The 15,805-nt window shown below is 38.7% G+C and overlaps 2 protein-coding genes across 2 annotated transcripts in view; both read right to left on the bottom strand.

The window, feature by feature from the left end:
- LOC118406518 overlaps positions 1–3,595 on the bottom strand; it is a 5,887-nt gene extending 2,292 nt beyond the window's left edge. The window contains exons 1-6 of the mRNA XM_035806580.1: positions 1,951–3,595; positions 1,564–1,676; positions 1,371–1,434; positions 1,114–1,188; positions 761–823; positions 8–402 (exon numbers count right to left, since the gene is read on the bottom strand). Coding sequence (XP_035662473.1) covers positions 8–402; positions 761–823; positions 1,114–1,188; positions 1,371–1,434; positions 1,564–1,676; positions 1,951–3,595 — 2,355 coding nt within the window. The remainder of the gene's footprint in view (positions 1–7; positions 403–760; positions 824–1,113; positions 1,189–1,370; positions 1,435–1,563; positions 1,677–1,950) is intronic.
- A 1,878-nt stretch (positions 3,596–5,473) lies between these two features.
- The window catches only part of LOC118406358 (ras-related protein R-Ras2-like), an 11,864-nt gene continuing 1,532 nt past the window's right edge, over positions 5,474–15,805 (bottom strand). The window contains exons 2-7 of the mRNA XM_035806323.1: positions 12,707–12,794; positions 12,261–12,283; positions 11,649–11,728; positions 10,888–10,996; positions 10,210–10,328; positions 5,474–9,456 (exon numbers count right to left, since the gene is read on the bottom strand). Of these exons, the coding sequence (XP_035662216.1) occupies positions 9,381–9,456; positions 10,210–10,328; positions 10,888–10,996; positions 11,649–11,728; positions 12,261–12,283; positions 12,707–12,794 (495 nt within the window). The 3' untranslated portion in view covers positions 5,474–9,380. The remainder of the gene's footprint in view (positions 9,457–10,209; positions 10,329–10,887; positions 10,997–11,648; positions 11,729–12,260; positions 12,284–12,706; positions 12,795–15,805) is intronic.

A 15,805-nucleotide genomic window follows, 5' to 3' on the forward strand; every position in this document is an offset into this window, starting at 1 on the left:
TTGTCACGAAAACGTCAATCATAGGGAGCCATTCAGAAGGTTGCGTTTCGAACGTGCTCAGTGCTGTTCCATTCCAATCGTACTGCACTACACACACAGTATGAGTATTATCATCGTATAAACCTATTTTTTCGCTTAAAGTCACCCACAAATTGCCATCTCCGTCGATGGCAACATCAGAAGGGTTCATCGTTTTTTTCCCACTGTCACCTGGAACTACCGTTGGGAAAAGACGAAGGAAGGCCCCGTCCATATTGAAGACTTGTACTCGTTTGTTGCCTGAATCGGTCACAAATATCTCGTTGTCAGGAGATACAGCCACCCCGTAGATGAACATAAATTTTCCCCGGTCCTGTCCTATACCACCGAAAATGATCTTCTCCCATTTCCGTGTGTAGGCACCTGCATGAAGTGATACATTCATTGGAACTCTTTGAAACAGATATCAGATCGGTGAGCACCCTTGTACACAGGTTTACCTCACATCATATTATTCAGCGATTAAAAATTTGCGAAGGTTACAATCATGTAACCCGTAACCTTGAGTGGCCTTCAGGTCTTGTTACGCGGTGACCATTAAGTAAAAAAAAGGTCCAAGAATGGAATGTGCATTTGTAATGCGTCGTAGCTTGTGCTGCATTGGAATTATGGATGCGTTTAGAGCTGTCCTAGTAATCAATTAAAAACTTTTAAACTTTAATTGATTTCTGACATCAGTGATAGAAAGCGCCTCTCTCTCTAACCAATCAAAAGACGTTACCTTGTGAGCTGTGAAACGTCACAGTCTGCGTGGTTTCCCATTTCATGTTCCCATCGTAGGTCTCTGCATGAAAGTTATTGCAATTGTACATGAATTCACTCTTTGAAACCGTCCGGAAAATGCACAAGTTTAGCTCTTCACAGCCGGTGTTCAAATATCCATCTCCGTTTCGGTATACGTAGCCCTGGTTCACACATGTTTGTGCAAATACTACAGCAGTGGGCGAGTCCACAGGTTGTGTGAGTTAAAATGATGGTAGCAGGTCACAAATCATAAAGGCAGCATAATCAGTGATAGAAAGCAGGGATTCATTTATTCTGCGCCTCTCTCTCTAAACAATCAAAAGACGTTACCTTGTGAGCTGTGAAACGTCACCGACTGCGTGGTCTTCCTTGTGGTTTCCCATTTCATGTTTCCATTGTAGATCTCTGCAGAAAAATGTACAAGTTTAGCTCTTCACAGTCGGTGTTCAAATATGTGTAAAAGTAATATATGTTCATATGCAAGGTCAGAATGAATATGCGTCGAAGCAGTGAAAAATCAACCATTTACCTAGAAAACCAACCAAGCAACCAAGCATGTAAAACAATGAACTTAATAATTAAGTTACCTTTTGAGCTAATCGAAATCGACGGCTGTGTTGTTGTCCAGAAAGATTCGTTGGCAAATGGTTTCTGTAAGAGAAGACCGATTTAATGCTGTTAGTTTGTTATTTCTCGTGTAATGAAGGGAAAGGCATTGAACACAGTCACGTGTTTCTGTAGAGATAAAAAAACCTCAATAGAACGATGGTAGAAGCTTACCGTTTGAATGTCCTGGGAACTGTATAATATCCCAAAGACCATGCCACTGATTAACACTGACGACAAGACGATAGTTGTGATCAAGACCGCCGCTAAGCGAACATATCTGCATCCTGAAAAAAGTATACGTTACGGTAAACGTTAGGACAGACTTCCATTTCAATGTTATTTCTATGGGAAATAAAGGGGAAATTGTTAGAAAACAAAGAAAATCGGTAAACAATGTGATGAAACTAAATCAGAATTGAACTGCTGTCTTCAAAGCTTCTTTGTCAGTGCCATTTTTCATTAATTTGAGTTTCATAAATTAGTTGTTGATAAAGTAGGTCATTCAGGAAAGGCTGAAGAAGCGAAAATACTCCATATGTTGTAACAGACATATCTTACCGCATGCTGTTTGTTGTTGAACGTTTGCCATCGGATTGGGGTTCAGTGCATGTTGCCCGTACATCGGATTCATAACCAAGGCATGGCGTTTCTTAAGTGACCTTAAAGCTCCAGTAGTATCCTTGGAGATCCCAGGTCCTGCAACGTTATTTGGGATGTCATTGCTGCTTTTTGAAAACGTTTCCACTTTCTGAAATGGCTGCTTTGTTTGCGTCACGTCTGAACTTGACACAACAACCGAAACGTCCTCCTGGCACATGTATGCAACAGCGTATGGTTGAATATCGACATGGAGAGCTGCAGGACCTGGTTTTGGGTGTTTTTTGCTGTCATCATTATCTTCCTGGTATCTGACAGCATATGGCTGGAAACAGGGGTTGTAATCATGTTTTGGGTGTTTGTTGCCATCATCATCATTTTCTCCCTGGTATCCAACAGCATATGGCTGGATGCAAGGGTTTTCATGATCACGTTTTGGTTGCTTGTTGCCATCATCATCTTCTTCCTGGTATCCAACAGCATATGGCTGGATGCAGGGGTTGTCATCACAGTCAGCTGTCCTGGTGAGTTTAGGGGCAGTGTTTGAGTCGTCCGTCAGATTAGAGTTCCCGATGTTTTGCTGGTAGATCGAACTGCTTTGCTCAGTATTTTGCGGGTAAATCGGATTGGGCTTCCCAACGATTAGCGGAAAGATCGGATTAGTTGTCACGTCATATTGTTGGTTGATGGAACTGTTGTTCTCAGCATCCTGCGAGTAGATGGGACTACGGGTATCGATATCAATATGCATTGGCAGTGAAGCTTGTTCATTGACAGCTGCAGCATCAGATTTTTTGGACTTTTCAACGCACTCACCATCATCATAATCTTGATATCCGGTAGCATACGGCTGGATGCAGGGGTTGTCTTCCCGTTTTGTAGGTTTGTCAAAGTAAAAAGTATCATCATCTTGATATCCGACAGCGTACGGCTGGATACAGGGGTTGTCTCCACGTTTTTCTTTGTAACCAGAATCATCTTTGTAACCAATAGCATATGGCTGGATGCAGGGGTCCTCTGTATCAAGTTCTGGAGGTTTCTCTTCGTAATCATCATCATCATCATCATCTTGATATCCGACAGCATACGGCTGGATGTAGAGGTTGTCTCCACGTTTTTCTTTGTGTCCAGGGTTGTCATCACGTCTTGTAGGTTTCTCATCGTTATTATCAACGTCTTTATAGCCAATAGCATATTGCTGGATGCAGGGGTTGTCATTACGTTTTGTAGGTTTGTCATCAAACCAGTCTTTGTCATCATCATCATCATCATCATCTTGATATTCGACAGCATACGCCTGAACACAAGGGTTGTCTCCACGTTTTTCTTTGTAACAAGAATCATCTTCATAATCTAGATATCCGACAGCATACGGCTGAATGCAGGGGTTGACACCACCGTCAGATGATGGCCTGCAAATGCTTTTCATGTTACCCACATTTTGACTAGCTCGAAACATGTTAACGTTACATATTGTTGAATCGCCTGCGGCGGCAGAGGCAGAGAGTACGGCGTTAGATGCGAGGTCGTCTGCCATGAATCCGACAGCTGTGGACGATACCCCAGCTAGAGGTGGTTCTGAGGTAGAAATGAGATCTCCTGGCATTTTATGCCTCTTACATCAAACAGGTTGTCGCTGACCCCCTGATCTGTTTGAAGTTTTTCTGATGTTGTTGATGTCTTCCATTCACTTGTCTTTGCCTTTTCTGAAGAAGGTAATGCAAGATCTAAGAAGAATCGTGGTCAAAGTGTATCGTAGGCGTAGGATCACATCGGATGAGGATTCGTAATCCTTCTGTCTGCTTTCTTAATACATGTACCTTTGCAACATAATATTTGATTGACACACCCAAGCCTATATCCCTCTGGTTTGATCCGAACAGTTCAGAGGAAAATGGCGAAAACACTTACTCTTAGACGCCCACGTGCAATTAACGTTACCCGATGATTGTTTACTCTGATTTTGTCTTTTTTTCCTTCAGACTATCGGATTTACCAGTGGCTTGAGTGCTGCAACGTTAACTTTTTTTGTTCCATTTGCTAGAAAATGCCACCGTTGATAATCTGGTCCCTCATTCTTTGCAGTAATATTTGTGACGCTTTAGATTTTTGTCTTGAAAGAACCGCTACTGAAGAAATCTGTAGTGTCATGGAATTACATCACTATGCTAAACAATTACTTGGCCGTATGGTATATATACAGTATAGTGTGACACATTCTCGGTGATACTGTAACTATTCGTTAGATTCACATCGACTTAAAGCCAACGACGGAGATGGTGGTTGCCTTTGCCACAAGTGTATTCATCGCAGCGCCTCCTGACACAACTTGCACTTTGAAAGCTGTTTTGTTTCCTATTTCAAACGCATCAAATGCACATACCTCAAAGGAAAATCCATGTAGACAATCATCGATGAAAATCCATGTAGACAATCATCGATGAAAATCCATGTAGACAATCATCGATGAAAATCCATGTAGACAATCATCGATGAAAATCCATGTAGACAATCATCGATGAAAATCCATGTAGACAATCATCGATGAAAATCCATGTAGACAATCATCGATGAAAATCCATGTAGACAATCATCGATGAAAATCCATGTAGACAATCATCGATGAAAATCCATGTAGACAATCATCGATGAAAATCCATGTAGACAATCATCGATGAAAATCCATGTAGACAATCATCGATGAAAATCCATGTAGACAATCATCGATGAAAATCCATGTAGACAATCATCGCCAAGGGGTTATCTCTCGTGGGTGTGAAGAGGTATTAGAACTTACAACGTTATTCTTACAACTACTCAGATCAAAGCAGGGAGATTGACACACGTGTATTCAACGAGTGTTTGATTGAAAACGCAGAAAAGGATTAGGAAACCTCATGCCATGTAATCCTGGGATTTCCTTGGACTACCTCAGCTTAGAAATACACGAGTACATGTGAAGTGAAGGGATCACCAATATCAGTAAAACAAACAGATCCGTACATCAGCGGCAGCCTGTTTGGTGTAAAGGGCATAGCCACGCCTGCAATCGCGTTTTTACCACAGAACTACCAACCTCCAGCTGGTGTATTGTCCACTACCGTTGGAATCATGGCAGGCAGCCTCGCAACCAACACTGTTCCTTCCGTTACGACAGACGATTCGCAAATAGGTACCGCTAACATGATTCAAGCAAGTAAAAATGTGGGTACTATGAAAAGCAACTGTAAGCATCATCATAACAAACAACACATACAAGGTCTCCAGTGATATAACCAAAACCTCCACAAAAAACGGAAACATTTTCGGCACTTTTCACTTTTTTGGCAAGCTACCTGCATAAGTAATACTGGTGCTCAATCCATAATCATATATGTACGATAATCGGAAATTTGATGCTAGTATCATCGTAGAAGGCAACAAATACGTTTACCATGATACATCGTGATGGCCCTGAACACTGACCAAACCACACACAGACAAATACAAAAAGTAAGAGTCTCTTTATTCTTACTGCAAAGTTACAATTTTACGAAGCCAAGCTTGACCATTACTCTCTAGGGTTAGTTCACTGTACAAGGCTTCAGTTCTGGGTCATCATTGCATAGTGTGGCACTTACTGCTTTAACAAACGGCCACAGCTGTACAAAAATTGCTCTGAGACAAGGGTGCTACCGCAACTTTTTGGTCCTCCTATGACCAAACTTAATTATCACTGCTAGGCATGTTAATTGTTGGATACCCCGATAGTTAAATCAAATTTGCTACTCATAATTTAACAAGGGGTCTCTTTAAGTTCCATCGATAAAACAAAACAAAACATTACATTGAATGGTGTTACTAGAAGTTAGGATAGCTGATAAACCAGTGCAAAGGTGAAGGGTCAAAGGTGAAGACCTTGTAAACAGTTTTTGTCCAGACCATGCTTGATACATGTCCAGACTTCTTTTCATTTCTCAAAGGTCTTCAACTTAGCGGTTTAAACTCGAGTGACCCAGCCTACAAAACAAACTACAATAAACCACTTCTTCAAAACAGTTACTACAAAGAAAATGGGTCTGTGAAGATAGGTTTGTGAAAACAAAAGTACAGTGATATCTAGTGTGCAGCCAATACCTATTACAACTGAAAAAATATAAAAAATCAGTTTGATTACGTTCAAAGATACAACTGCAACATATGCTACTTTTTCAGGGAACATTGTAGTAGTTGCCTTGCAAGAATTTACAAGAGAAAATAGCAATGTATGTAGGACATAGCATTGCTAGACATAACATAAAAACAATGATTTTTAATACATGCAAAATCTCCAAGCAGATGTTAAGGTGGAAAATGTTTGGAGTGGTGGATTGCCAGTAAGTTGCCCGGGCAGAAAATGTTCAGACTTTCCATCCTTGCATCTGCTTGGAGATATATACTGGGAAGTTCTGGATATCAACTTCCTATCAGGATTACACAGTTCAACCAATCACAACATAGCAATTAGAGATTTGACCAATGAGAGAGTGGCTGTATGTCCATCAAATAGCTTTACATTTCTACCTGTTGATGGAAATGGCTCAATTGGATTCTTGCAATACATTCTACTTCTTCTCTTTCAAAAGTCTTCTTAGGCAAAGCATAATCAGCCATCATAAAAATACAAGCACTATGTTGCAATCATCTTTGAACATACAAACTCTACAAACTTCAGTAAGTACAGTATGTGTGTCATCAGTTCATTATTAAATAAACAGAATGGGAGCTGATATCTAAAATCAACATGATTGGGTTAGAACATGGGCTAGATAAACAAATTATATCTTTATGGCAATAGGAAACGGTTTGTACAAAGAAAATTTCCAGTTGTTCACTACAAGTAGTCTGTAGAGCACATTGTGTCAACTCATTTAATAAGCTGGTTCATAGTTTGAAATGGGCATGTGCAGTGTGGTGAATTGTGGGTAACTAATGTTAAAGGCAATACATACGGAACTGCCTGGGACTCTGAAAAACTTCCCACAATGCATTACAATCACATGTGTATTCTAAAGAATGAACTAGCTTATTGTATTGTAGTTGCAGTGAATGTCCTAAAAGTCAGAGACAATATTATCTTTCTGTAAAATGCTCCACGTAAAATGCTCAAGAGTTGCCAAAACTCTGGCCACACAACAGTAGCTATATTGCAGCTGGGGCATTTACGCAGGGTTTCCACCAATCATAAGTATACAGTCGTGATTTTAAATCAAGTATCTTATACCAGATTACGGCAAGATTAAATTTTTAATAATTATGGCAGTTGTTGGTCTGTTGTAGCATTCAATAACATATTGACACACGTTACATGCTTTTTCCTCTATACATGGCTTGAACACATCCTATCTTAATTGAAAGCTGTGGGCATAAATGGATCAAGTAGTTGGTAAAGACGTCTATGCATCTATACATACAACATATACTTTGTAACAAGTTTGCTGTTCGGGTCTTGCATATTACAACCAAAACACTGTAAAATTATCATTGATTTACATAATACAAAGGTGATATTTTGTCTGAATTGAGTGGCACACTTTGAAAATACAGGTCGAAACAGACCTCAAGTTGTCAGAATGAACAATTTCCACATACCCATTATAGTGCACACAGTGATTTCTTAACACAAGGGAAGTAAGCCACGTCTGAAAGCTTCTAGCTTGCTCCAACATCACATAATGAAGAAAACACAAATCACTAAATGTTCTTTCTTTTCTTACTTATGGAATAAGCCAGGACACTGCTGGAAGTGCACATGCACAGAATGCTGCACCATGGGTAATATGTTGTAAGCCACGGCCCTAGCCAGGGGCCTTCAACACTTACACCACACTGTGCATGGACGTTTCTAACTCTGAACTAGCCTATTGTGTTGAGTGCATATCTGAGTGCCACTGCAATATCACACAACATTAACTGCTGGTCACCAAGAAAAGAAAACATGACTAAGACTATTGGCTATTCTGACAAAAAATGATTCCAAAATACATGTACAGTATATAGTACCAGCTTTTGCACATTTAGTGTTGACACTTTTGGCAGAATTTTTTTCATACCATTTTGCAGAATCTCAAGTATTACAATCTTTGCGCATGGGTGTAAGGCTGAGAATAACTTGCCATGAACAAAATTTTCCAAAAACAGCAAAATCTACCTCTAAGTGTACACAACTGGTAGAAACAATGTTTTGCTTGCATCTTGTTTGTTGGAAATAAGCCAAAATACAGTCTCATTCTTTTACAACTGCTTTCATCCTCTAAAAAAATCACAGTTTCACTGAGTCTGAAAACATCTACAAACTTGCTATAATGATATTATACCAACATTGCAATAAAATGGTATGAAAATGTCAAATTTTCACATGATTTGAAAGGACAACCTTCTCTCAAATCTGCATATTTTTACTTTCATAAGGTAGAGATATTTGGCTTTCACACAGATGCCTACAGGACTTTAGAAGTAGGACTGTTTAAACTAGCCCGAAACATTACTAGTGTGTAGGACCCTTACTCTGTTTGTTAAAATGAGTTGCTGGCCCTTGTTTTGTGTGTAACCTTCAATCACATTTCAACATCATGAAACACTGTAGAATTTGAAGGCCTTAGTTAAAAGTGAGATTGTTCCCAACCTTCTGTAAATTTGTTTACTTTCGCTGTGGTTTTATTTTGCAGTGGGATATTAAAGGAAGTTTTTTTTTACAATTTGCTGTAGAAACAATTCTGTTGTGCCGAGTAGTTGAAATGCCCTGAAAATGCAGTGCAACGAATTTAACGAGAAAAATTTAACCAAAATAAAACCAGCAGAAAAGTTTCATCATTTACGGTATGTACATGCCAACTGATAATGTATATAAACTGATTTTTCCATCCCAATATTGAGTAGCAATGAGCAAAACCTTTGTGTAAAAGATATTGTCATATTGGGGTAAACACGTAAAATCAGTCATGTGTGTATGGTGATCAAAAAACTTTTGAATGCAAAAGTTGAGGACTTGAGAGTACTTATTAATCTGAAAGCTACATGCATACCTAAACAGAAACATAATACATGTACATAGAACTTTACAAATTAGACGTTAAACCATTGCGTAGGTTTACACTAGTTTTTTGCCAGACAAATTTGAATGGCAACATAGTTTAGGTAATTAAGAGGCTGCTTTGCTTTCTAATAACTTTTTAAAAATCTAAAAGATATTCATTAAAATGGCTATAACTGTCTACTGTCCCTAGCTATTCTCTTACGATTAGTTAAAAGTCTTCTTCCTGATGTTAGCGTCATAATATCTGCATATTTAAAAAAAGTCAGATTTTTTTCTTTTATTGATACACTATGTACTTGTAGGTTGTGAACGCGGCGGGTTGCCCGTTCACTGCGTCTCACAAGATGGTACATTTCCTTTTCTTCTTTTGCTTGGTTTCATCTACTGGCGGACACTCCTCTGCTCGGAATTTCCTAAGAAGTAAAAACAAGATATTTAGCTATACTTTATCCGCAGCGTGCCTAGTCCAGTGGTTAGCGGCCCTGCCTCTGAAACTAGAAGCCGTGAGTTTAGTTCCAGCTGTGTCCCTCACCCGACATCCACGCTAAGCCCCCAAACACATGAATGCCTGCCGGTAAAATCTGTTCATTTTTCAATCGGTCCAAAATCTGGTCCACTGATTTTTTTCAGGTCCAGTTTTTCCAGACCAGTCCAACAAGAAAAACGGTTTTGCACCGACACTGTACCAGTACCCACCCCTAGTCACTACCCAACATCTTCGAATGCAAAGTTTTCTAGGTAATACTTTTCTAAATAGTTCATTTGAAAAGTCATACATTTGTAGTTCTGAAAAGCCTGTCTTAGGATGACAGCAGAGGCAAGGTGGTCTTGTGGGTTGTCTAGAAACCTGTAACCTAAGAATCTAAAGGTTCTGGGTTTGAACCCCTTGAAAGGCCCTTTTCTCCTATTTTCTCATTTTACTCAGGTGAAAATAAGTGTCTAGCATTGGATAGGACTTTGAAAAAGATCTTGTGTTTGGAAGGAACTACACTTGGAGCATGTTGGAGATCCCACCACACTTGTCAAAAAAGAATAGGGGTCTATCCCTACATGGCTTTTACTTTTATATTGTACAAAACTGGGGTGTTATGGCAAAAGCAAGCTTACCAGTTGTGCGAAAAGACAGAAACTGAAACCAACATTCACTTGAAAAAAAAAAAGCTTACCTGACTATTCTAACAAGTTCGTGGAATGCTTGGTCTACGTTCAAGCGGGTTTTGGCGCTGGCCTCCAGATATCCCACCCTCAGCTGCCTGGCCAGCTCCTGACCTTCCTCTTGAGAAACCTAGTTAACACAAGGTTAATAACTTGGTTAGCAGTCAACTAGTTAGGTATCTAGTTAACAACCTGTTAACAACCTGATCAAAAGACAGCTAGTTAGTAATGGCATGCCCAGTCCTTCAACAACATTTGCAATGTGATGTCCGATCCTTCAAAAACATTTTCCATTGATGTCAAAGCACATTTCAACTCTAATGATCATGAAGTGTGTTCTGCACTTTGATTGGTAGCTTCAGCTTCGTATAGTTTATGTCTGTATAACTGATTCTAATTGGTCAGACAGCTGGTCAATTAGATAGTAAATCCAATGGGAACAGCTTTTACTGTGTATTTTGTTTCCTATGACTAACCAACCCGATTAAGCTATCATCATCATCATATTGTTCCGTGCCAGCACTGCAGCCAGGCCACGGCCTCCTCAAAGCTATCTGATTGGTCAAACCCCTAATTGTCAGTCTCTCATTGGTTGAACATTTACTTACCAACTTGATGAAGCTTTCTCATTGGTCAAACATCTAATTGTTAATCTCTCATTGGCTGATCTATCAAGGTTTTGCACTCACCACTCTCTTTGGATCCAGGTCTGCCTTGTTGCCCACCAGTAACATGGGGAACTCGTCTCTGTCTTTCACCCTCAGGATCTGACGGTGAAACTTGTACACTTCATCGAAACTGTGGTGGCAAGAAAATGAACAGATACAGCAATGGTAAGGCAGTCATCCTAAGCAGAGGTGGAGAAGTGCATTTAAGACATTTCATATGACAAAGTTACTGAGCAAAAATCATCCTCCAACAATGCAGACATTCTCGTTGACAAAAGTTTCTTCAAAAGCACAAGACTACCATTGCCCCAAGACAACCACTTTTTGACAATCCTGAAATTTTCCTCCATGGACACAAGCATTAAGCGACTTGACGAAGGCAACCATTTGCATATAGCAACCGCAACGACCCCTAGTCTGCAACATGCAACCAAAATATATTGCTGAAGACGGCCGCGCCATTTTCAAGGGTGTAGCAATAGTTAATTTGATTTTTAATAACTCGCGGGAAATCCCGGTTAAATTGATTTGCATTTTGGCAATCAAAATATTGCCGAAGATAATCACCTCACTTTTAAGGGTGTAGCAACAACATCGATCTTTAATGATTAATGGCAGGAAATCTCTGTAAAATCTGCGTGAACATTGAAACCCATGTCTGTCTTGCCTTGCGTCTTGTCACACTCCTTTATAAGAACACTGCTGGATTGCACGAGTGGTCCTCTTACTAGTTTTAGTCAAGTTTGACTGTATTGAAAATTGCTGTATCCAGTCCAACTTACCTTCCTCTATCTGTTACAGAGAAGACCAGCACAAACCCTTCTCCTGTCCTCATGTACTGTTCCCTCATGGCACTGAATTCCTACAGACAGACAGTTCAATACAGTTCAATATAATGTAAGTCAAACTAGCCTGGAGTCCAGTCTTTAGCTGCTTCCAACCTGTAGGATACAGGGTTGGACAAGTCCACTAGTCTGATTGTCCCAGGCAAGTGAAAGTGCCGAACAGGCAAGTGCACGTCCTACCTTAATTGCTCAATTGAGCAAGTAAGATTTTTCTATAAGTGAGATTTTGATACTAGTTACTTTTCACAGTCATGGCATCAAGCATTGGTCAACACAGATTTTTTTTTAGGCCCGGTTGTTCCAGACTGGTCCAACAAGAAAAAAAAATGTTTTTGTACCTGTACACCTTACTAACCTTGCTCACCAAGTCATGTGGTTTATATTCATAACACAATGTCACAAAGGCAGTATATACTCAATCCTTGACCAAGACTCGAGTTAGGCTAAACTAAATTTGGAATAGTCCAACTGTTTTGTGTTGGAAATTACATTTCAATTTAGACTGATGACCAGTTTATCATAAATACTAGAACAAACAATCCAACATACCTCTTGACCTGCTGTGTCCAGAACTGTTTAAAATAAACAACAACAAAAAATCAGACGAAAAAAATACAACTCAAAACATTCTTAAGCTATCTAACTTTACATAAATTTACAAAATTGACAATAGATCTATCTCGTATAAAGATGGAACAATTCAGGGTTCTAGCCAGCATCCGTCCTTCCGTCCTTTGACTACTGGGGATGGACAAAAATTTTGCCCATTCTGTCCTGTGACGGACAAAAATCAGCATATAAAGATATTGAATGAAGCTAAGTCTACAAGCAAAATTTGCGCCTCAAAATAAAGGAAATAGCATTTTAAAGGGTTTACATTTCCAAACCCCCAAAGGGTCATCGCGTCTTCGACAGGATTTCCATTGAAAATCAAGGGGACAGAAAACAATTTCAGGCTGGCTGAAACACTGGAACATTGAAAAGAGAGGACTTACTGTCTAATCTGGCCACCTCATCATCTATAACACACTGCTTTGTGTAGGAGTCTTCTATCGTCGGGTCATAGTCTGTCACAAAGTACGACTGCAACAAAAAAATCATAAAATTTACAACTGCAGTATTGACAACTACAATAAAGATATATCTTTAAAACAACTTCAATAATTATACTTAACTGAGATAAATATAATAGATAAGGTAAAGGATATGTTACAAGTAATAAAATCTCTCAGAGAAAAAGTCAGCAAAGCTTTTGGCACTAAATATGTACTGTATTGGTTAAATGTTGGTGTTACATACAACTTTCAAGGTTAAAAGATAACCTTGCCCTGTACTAGAGATATACCGTAAATGCAGAAATGTTCGCGGTGGTTTTATGTTCACAGTTTTTGCGGTGGCCGCTTCACAGTGAACTTAAAATAACAAAACATTTTTCCATTAAAGTATGTGAGTACTGTCTATGGTGCTACCGCGAACTTAAAACCACCGCAAACTCTCCATTTTCCCTCTACCGCTTAAGTAAATGCCCGCTAACTTAAATGCATTTACAGTATTCTACACTGGGATTTCAGAAGTATCTATGTGTATCTATAGAGAGACGTGAAAGTTTAGAGAACAGAGCTATTATATAGGGAAACACTATATGTCTGATGTCTGAGAAGTTGATATGGCTGGGCACGTAAATTTTATGGTTGTTATGTTGTACATGTTATTGTAACACACCAGTTATGTCACAAATTCCCAACATGGGCAGCAAAAATGTTACACATTTCTGACTGACAGGTCAAGGTAGGGTCAAAGGTTACTTGTGTATAGGGTCATCTATAATGGATTGTCCAACTTATGATACAGAGAGACAAAAATTGACAGTCTATTAAATGCAAGTCTGATACAATGTTACCTCATACCAAGACAGAAATGTTTCCTATGTTACTATCATGTCCTGTTGATATTATATCTGCCTATGTCAGTCAATTCATATACAACTCCTTTAAAAAACGATACAATATCATACTGTCCTGAAGCAGTACATAACGCTAGCTTGTTTATACTATTACAATTCGTATAAAATTAGTTTCTTAGATTTTGTAGATATTACTAACTCATGTAGTAACGTTAATGATTAATGTTTTGTATGTACAAGTTGCCACATATTGTATACTTTACAGCTGTTGTGGAATAAAGTTATATTCTATACTCTCTCTGAGATCTTAATACTGTTCTTTCCCTGAATTTCCTGAAAGGAAGTTTATACTACCTTTTATGTAACCATCAAGTTCACATTGCAGCAGAACTAGGAAGTTAGAATTTCTGTCAGAAACACATGTGCAAACAGAACTAAAGCAGCAAAATAAAAACAAGGAACAAAACTACCACAGTACAACATGTGGTTTGAAAGTATAAATTTTAACAAACAAAACTGCTTGAATTTTATTATGAAATCATAATGTGTAATCAAGTGTACCTAATACCATTGATATTGTCCTAGCATATTGCATGACTGGTTGCAGCTACTTTGTTTTAGGTAATTTTTTCTACACGAGGAGGTAAGGTTAGATTTTTTTTTACATTCAACAAGGGTACCTTAAGCATTTTAAATACACAAATCACTATCTGAAAACATACAAATCTTATGGTACATATTTTTCATAAAATCTTATGGTACATATTTTGCATAAAATTAAGTTTTCTTTTTGCACTGTTCTAGAATCTAGATCCATAAATGAAACCTCCCTCATAAGTTTGATGACGAACCAACCACTCAGCAGTTGGTATCCTTCACATTAGTCATCAGTGCCTAAGTAGGTCACACTGAATCAATAACAACATAAACAGCAACACAAGAGTGGGGCCCAGCAATGTACCATCACTAGACAATAATTCTGAATTAAAATTACTGTAAATGTAAATACTTTTTTTTTCATTGAAGTATAGGAACAATGTCATAATTTCATATCTTAACTACTGGTACATTTATGTTTTTCTATAGTGTAGTTATACTTTCCTGAACAGAAGCACTACCTTGCTCTTTTTCACAGAAAGGGTTGTTTGTCTACTGCTTTTTGCTTGGTACATTTCATTACTAGGACAGGCAAGTACAAGTGGCTTGTTGGCTCTGCCTCTGAGGTGTTGCCAAAAAAAATAATTATGAGCCCTGCAAGACATTGTCTGGAAGAATGTACTGTCCTCAATTGACCCACATCCTAGACTGGTAACCATTCACTCTGGGCCAGTTTTGGGTGTGATGCCACCCAGTCTAAGTATGCACAGGCCTTTTTCACGCACCCTAGCTTTCCAGCAACCCTTTCAAGTAAGTTAGTGCTGTTGCAAACACCAAAAACTGACAAACCGATTTACTGGCTAAGCTAATCGACAAGGCAACACTACCACTAGTACCAACACTGTAGAGACACCAGCTGCAGGGAGCTCCTGTAGAACGGTTACCCGGCTCCCCACATCCAGACATGCACCTATGACTCATCCATGGGTGACTGATAGCCTTGATATGCAGATTTTATTCCTCTCATTCCCCACATTCCAGGCCCACCCACATCTTCCACTGCAATAACAATTCCATCATGTCCAGGATACTCCACATTCTTGTTTGTGATTGCACTGGGGGGTATCCACTAGTTACCAAGTAAACAATTCAACAAATATAAACAAAAACTTAGATCATTCTGACTAGCTAGATTTTAATGGGCCTCCTTACTATAATAATAGTTTCACAGATACTATTCTTTAGATACTCCACATTCTTATTTGTAAAATTTCACTACAAGGCACTCACAAGTTACCAAGTAAACAATTTAACAAATATATAAACAAAATCTTAGATTATTTTGAATAGCTAGATTGCAATTTATATAATGGATTTCCTGTGACTTGCTATAATAATACTAATAGTTTCACAGATACTGTTCTTTAGATATTCCAGTCTTATTTCTTTCACTACGAGGCACGCAGAAGTTACCTAGTATTTTGAAGTAAACAATGATAACTGTCAAACAAATCTAATTTGTAAACAACTTGAACTTGAACAGTGTGTTCTGAATTGCTAAATTTGAATGTGCTTTCTTGGGACTTACTAAAAT

The sequence above is a fragment of the Branchiostoma floridae genome, chromosome 19, assembly GCF_000003815.2.
Source record: "Branchiostoma floridae strain S238N-H82 chromosome 19, Bfl_VNyyK, whole genome shotgun sequence".
In the NCBI taxonomy this organism is placed as follows: domain Eukaryota; kingdom Metazoa; phylum Chordata; class Leptocardii; order Amphioxiformes; family Branchiostomatidae; genus Branchiostoma; species Branchiostoma floridae.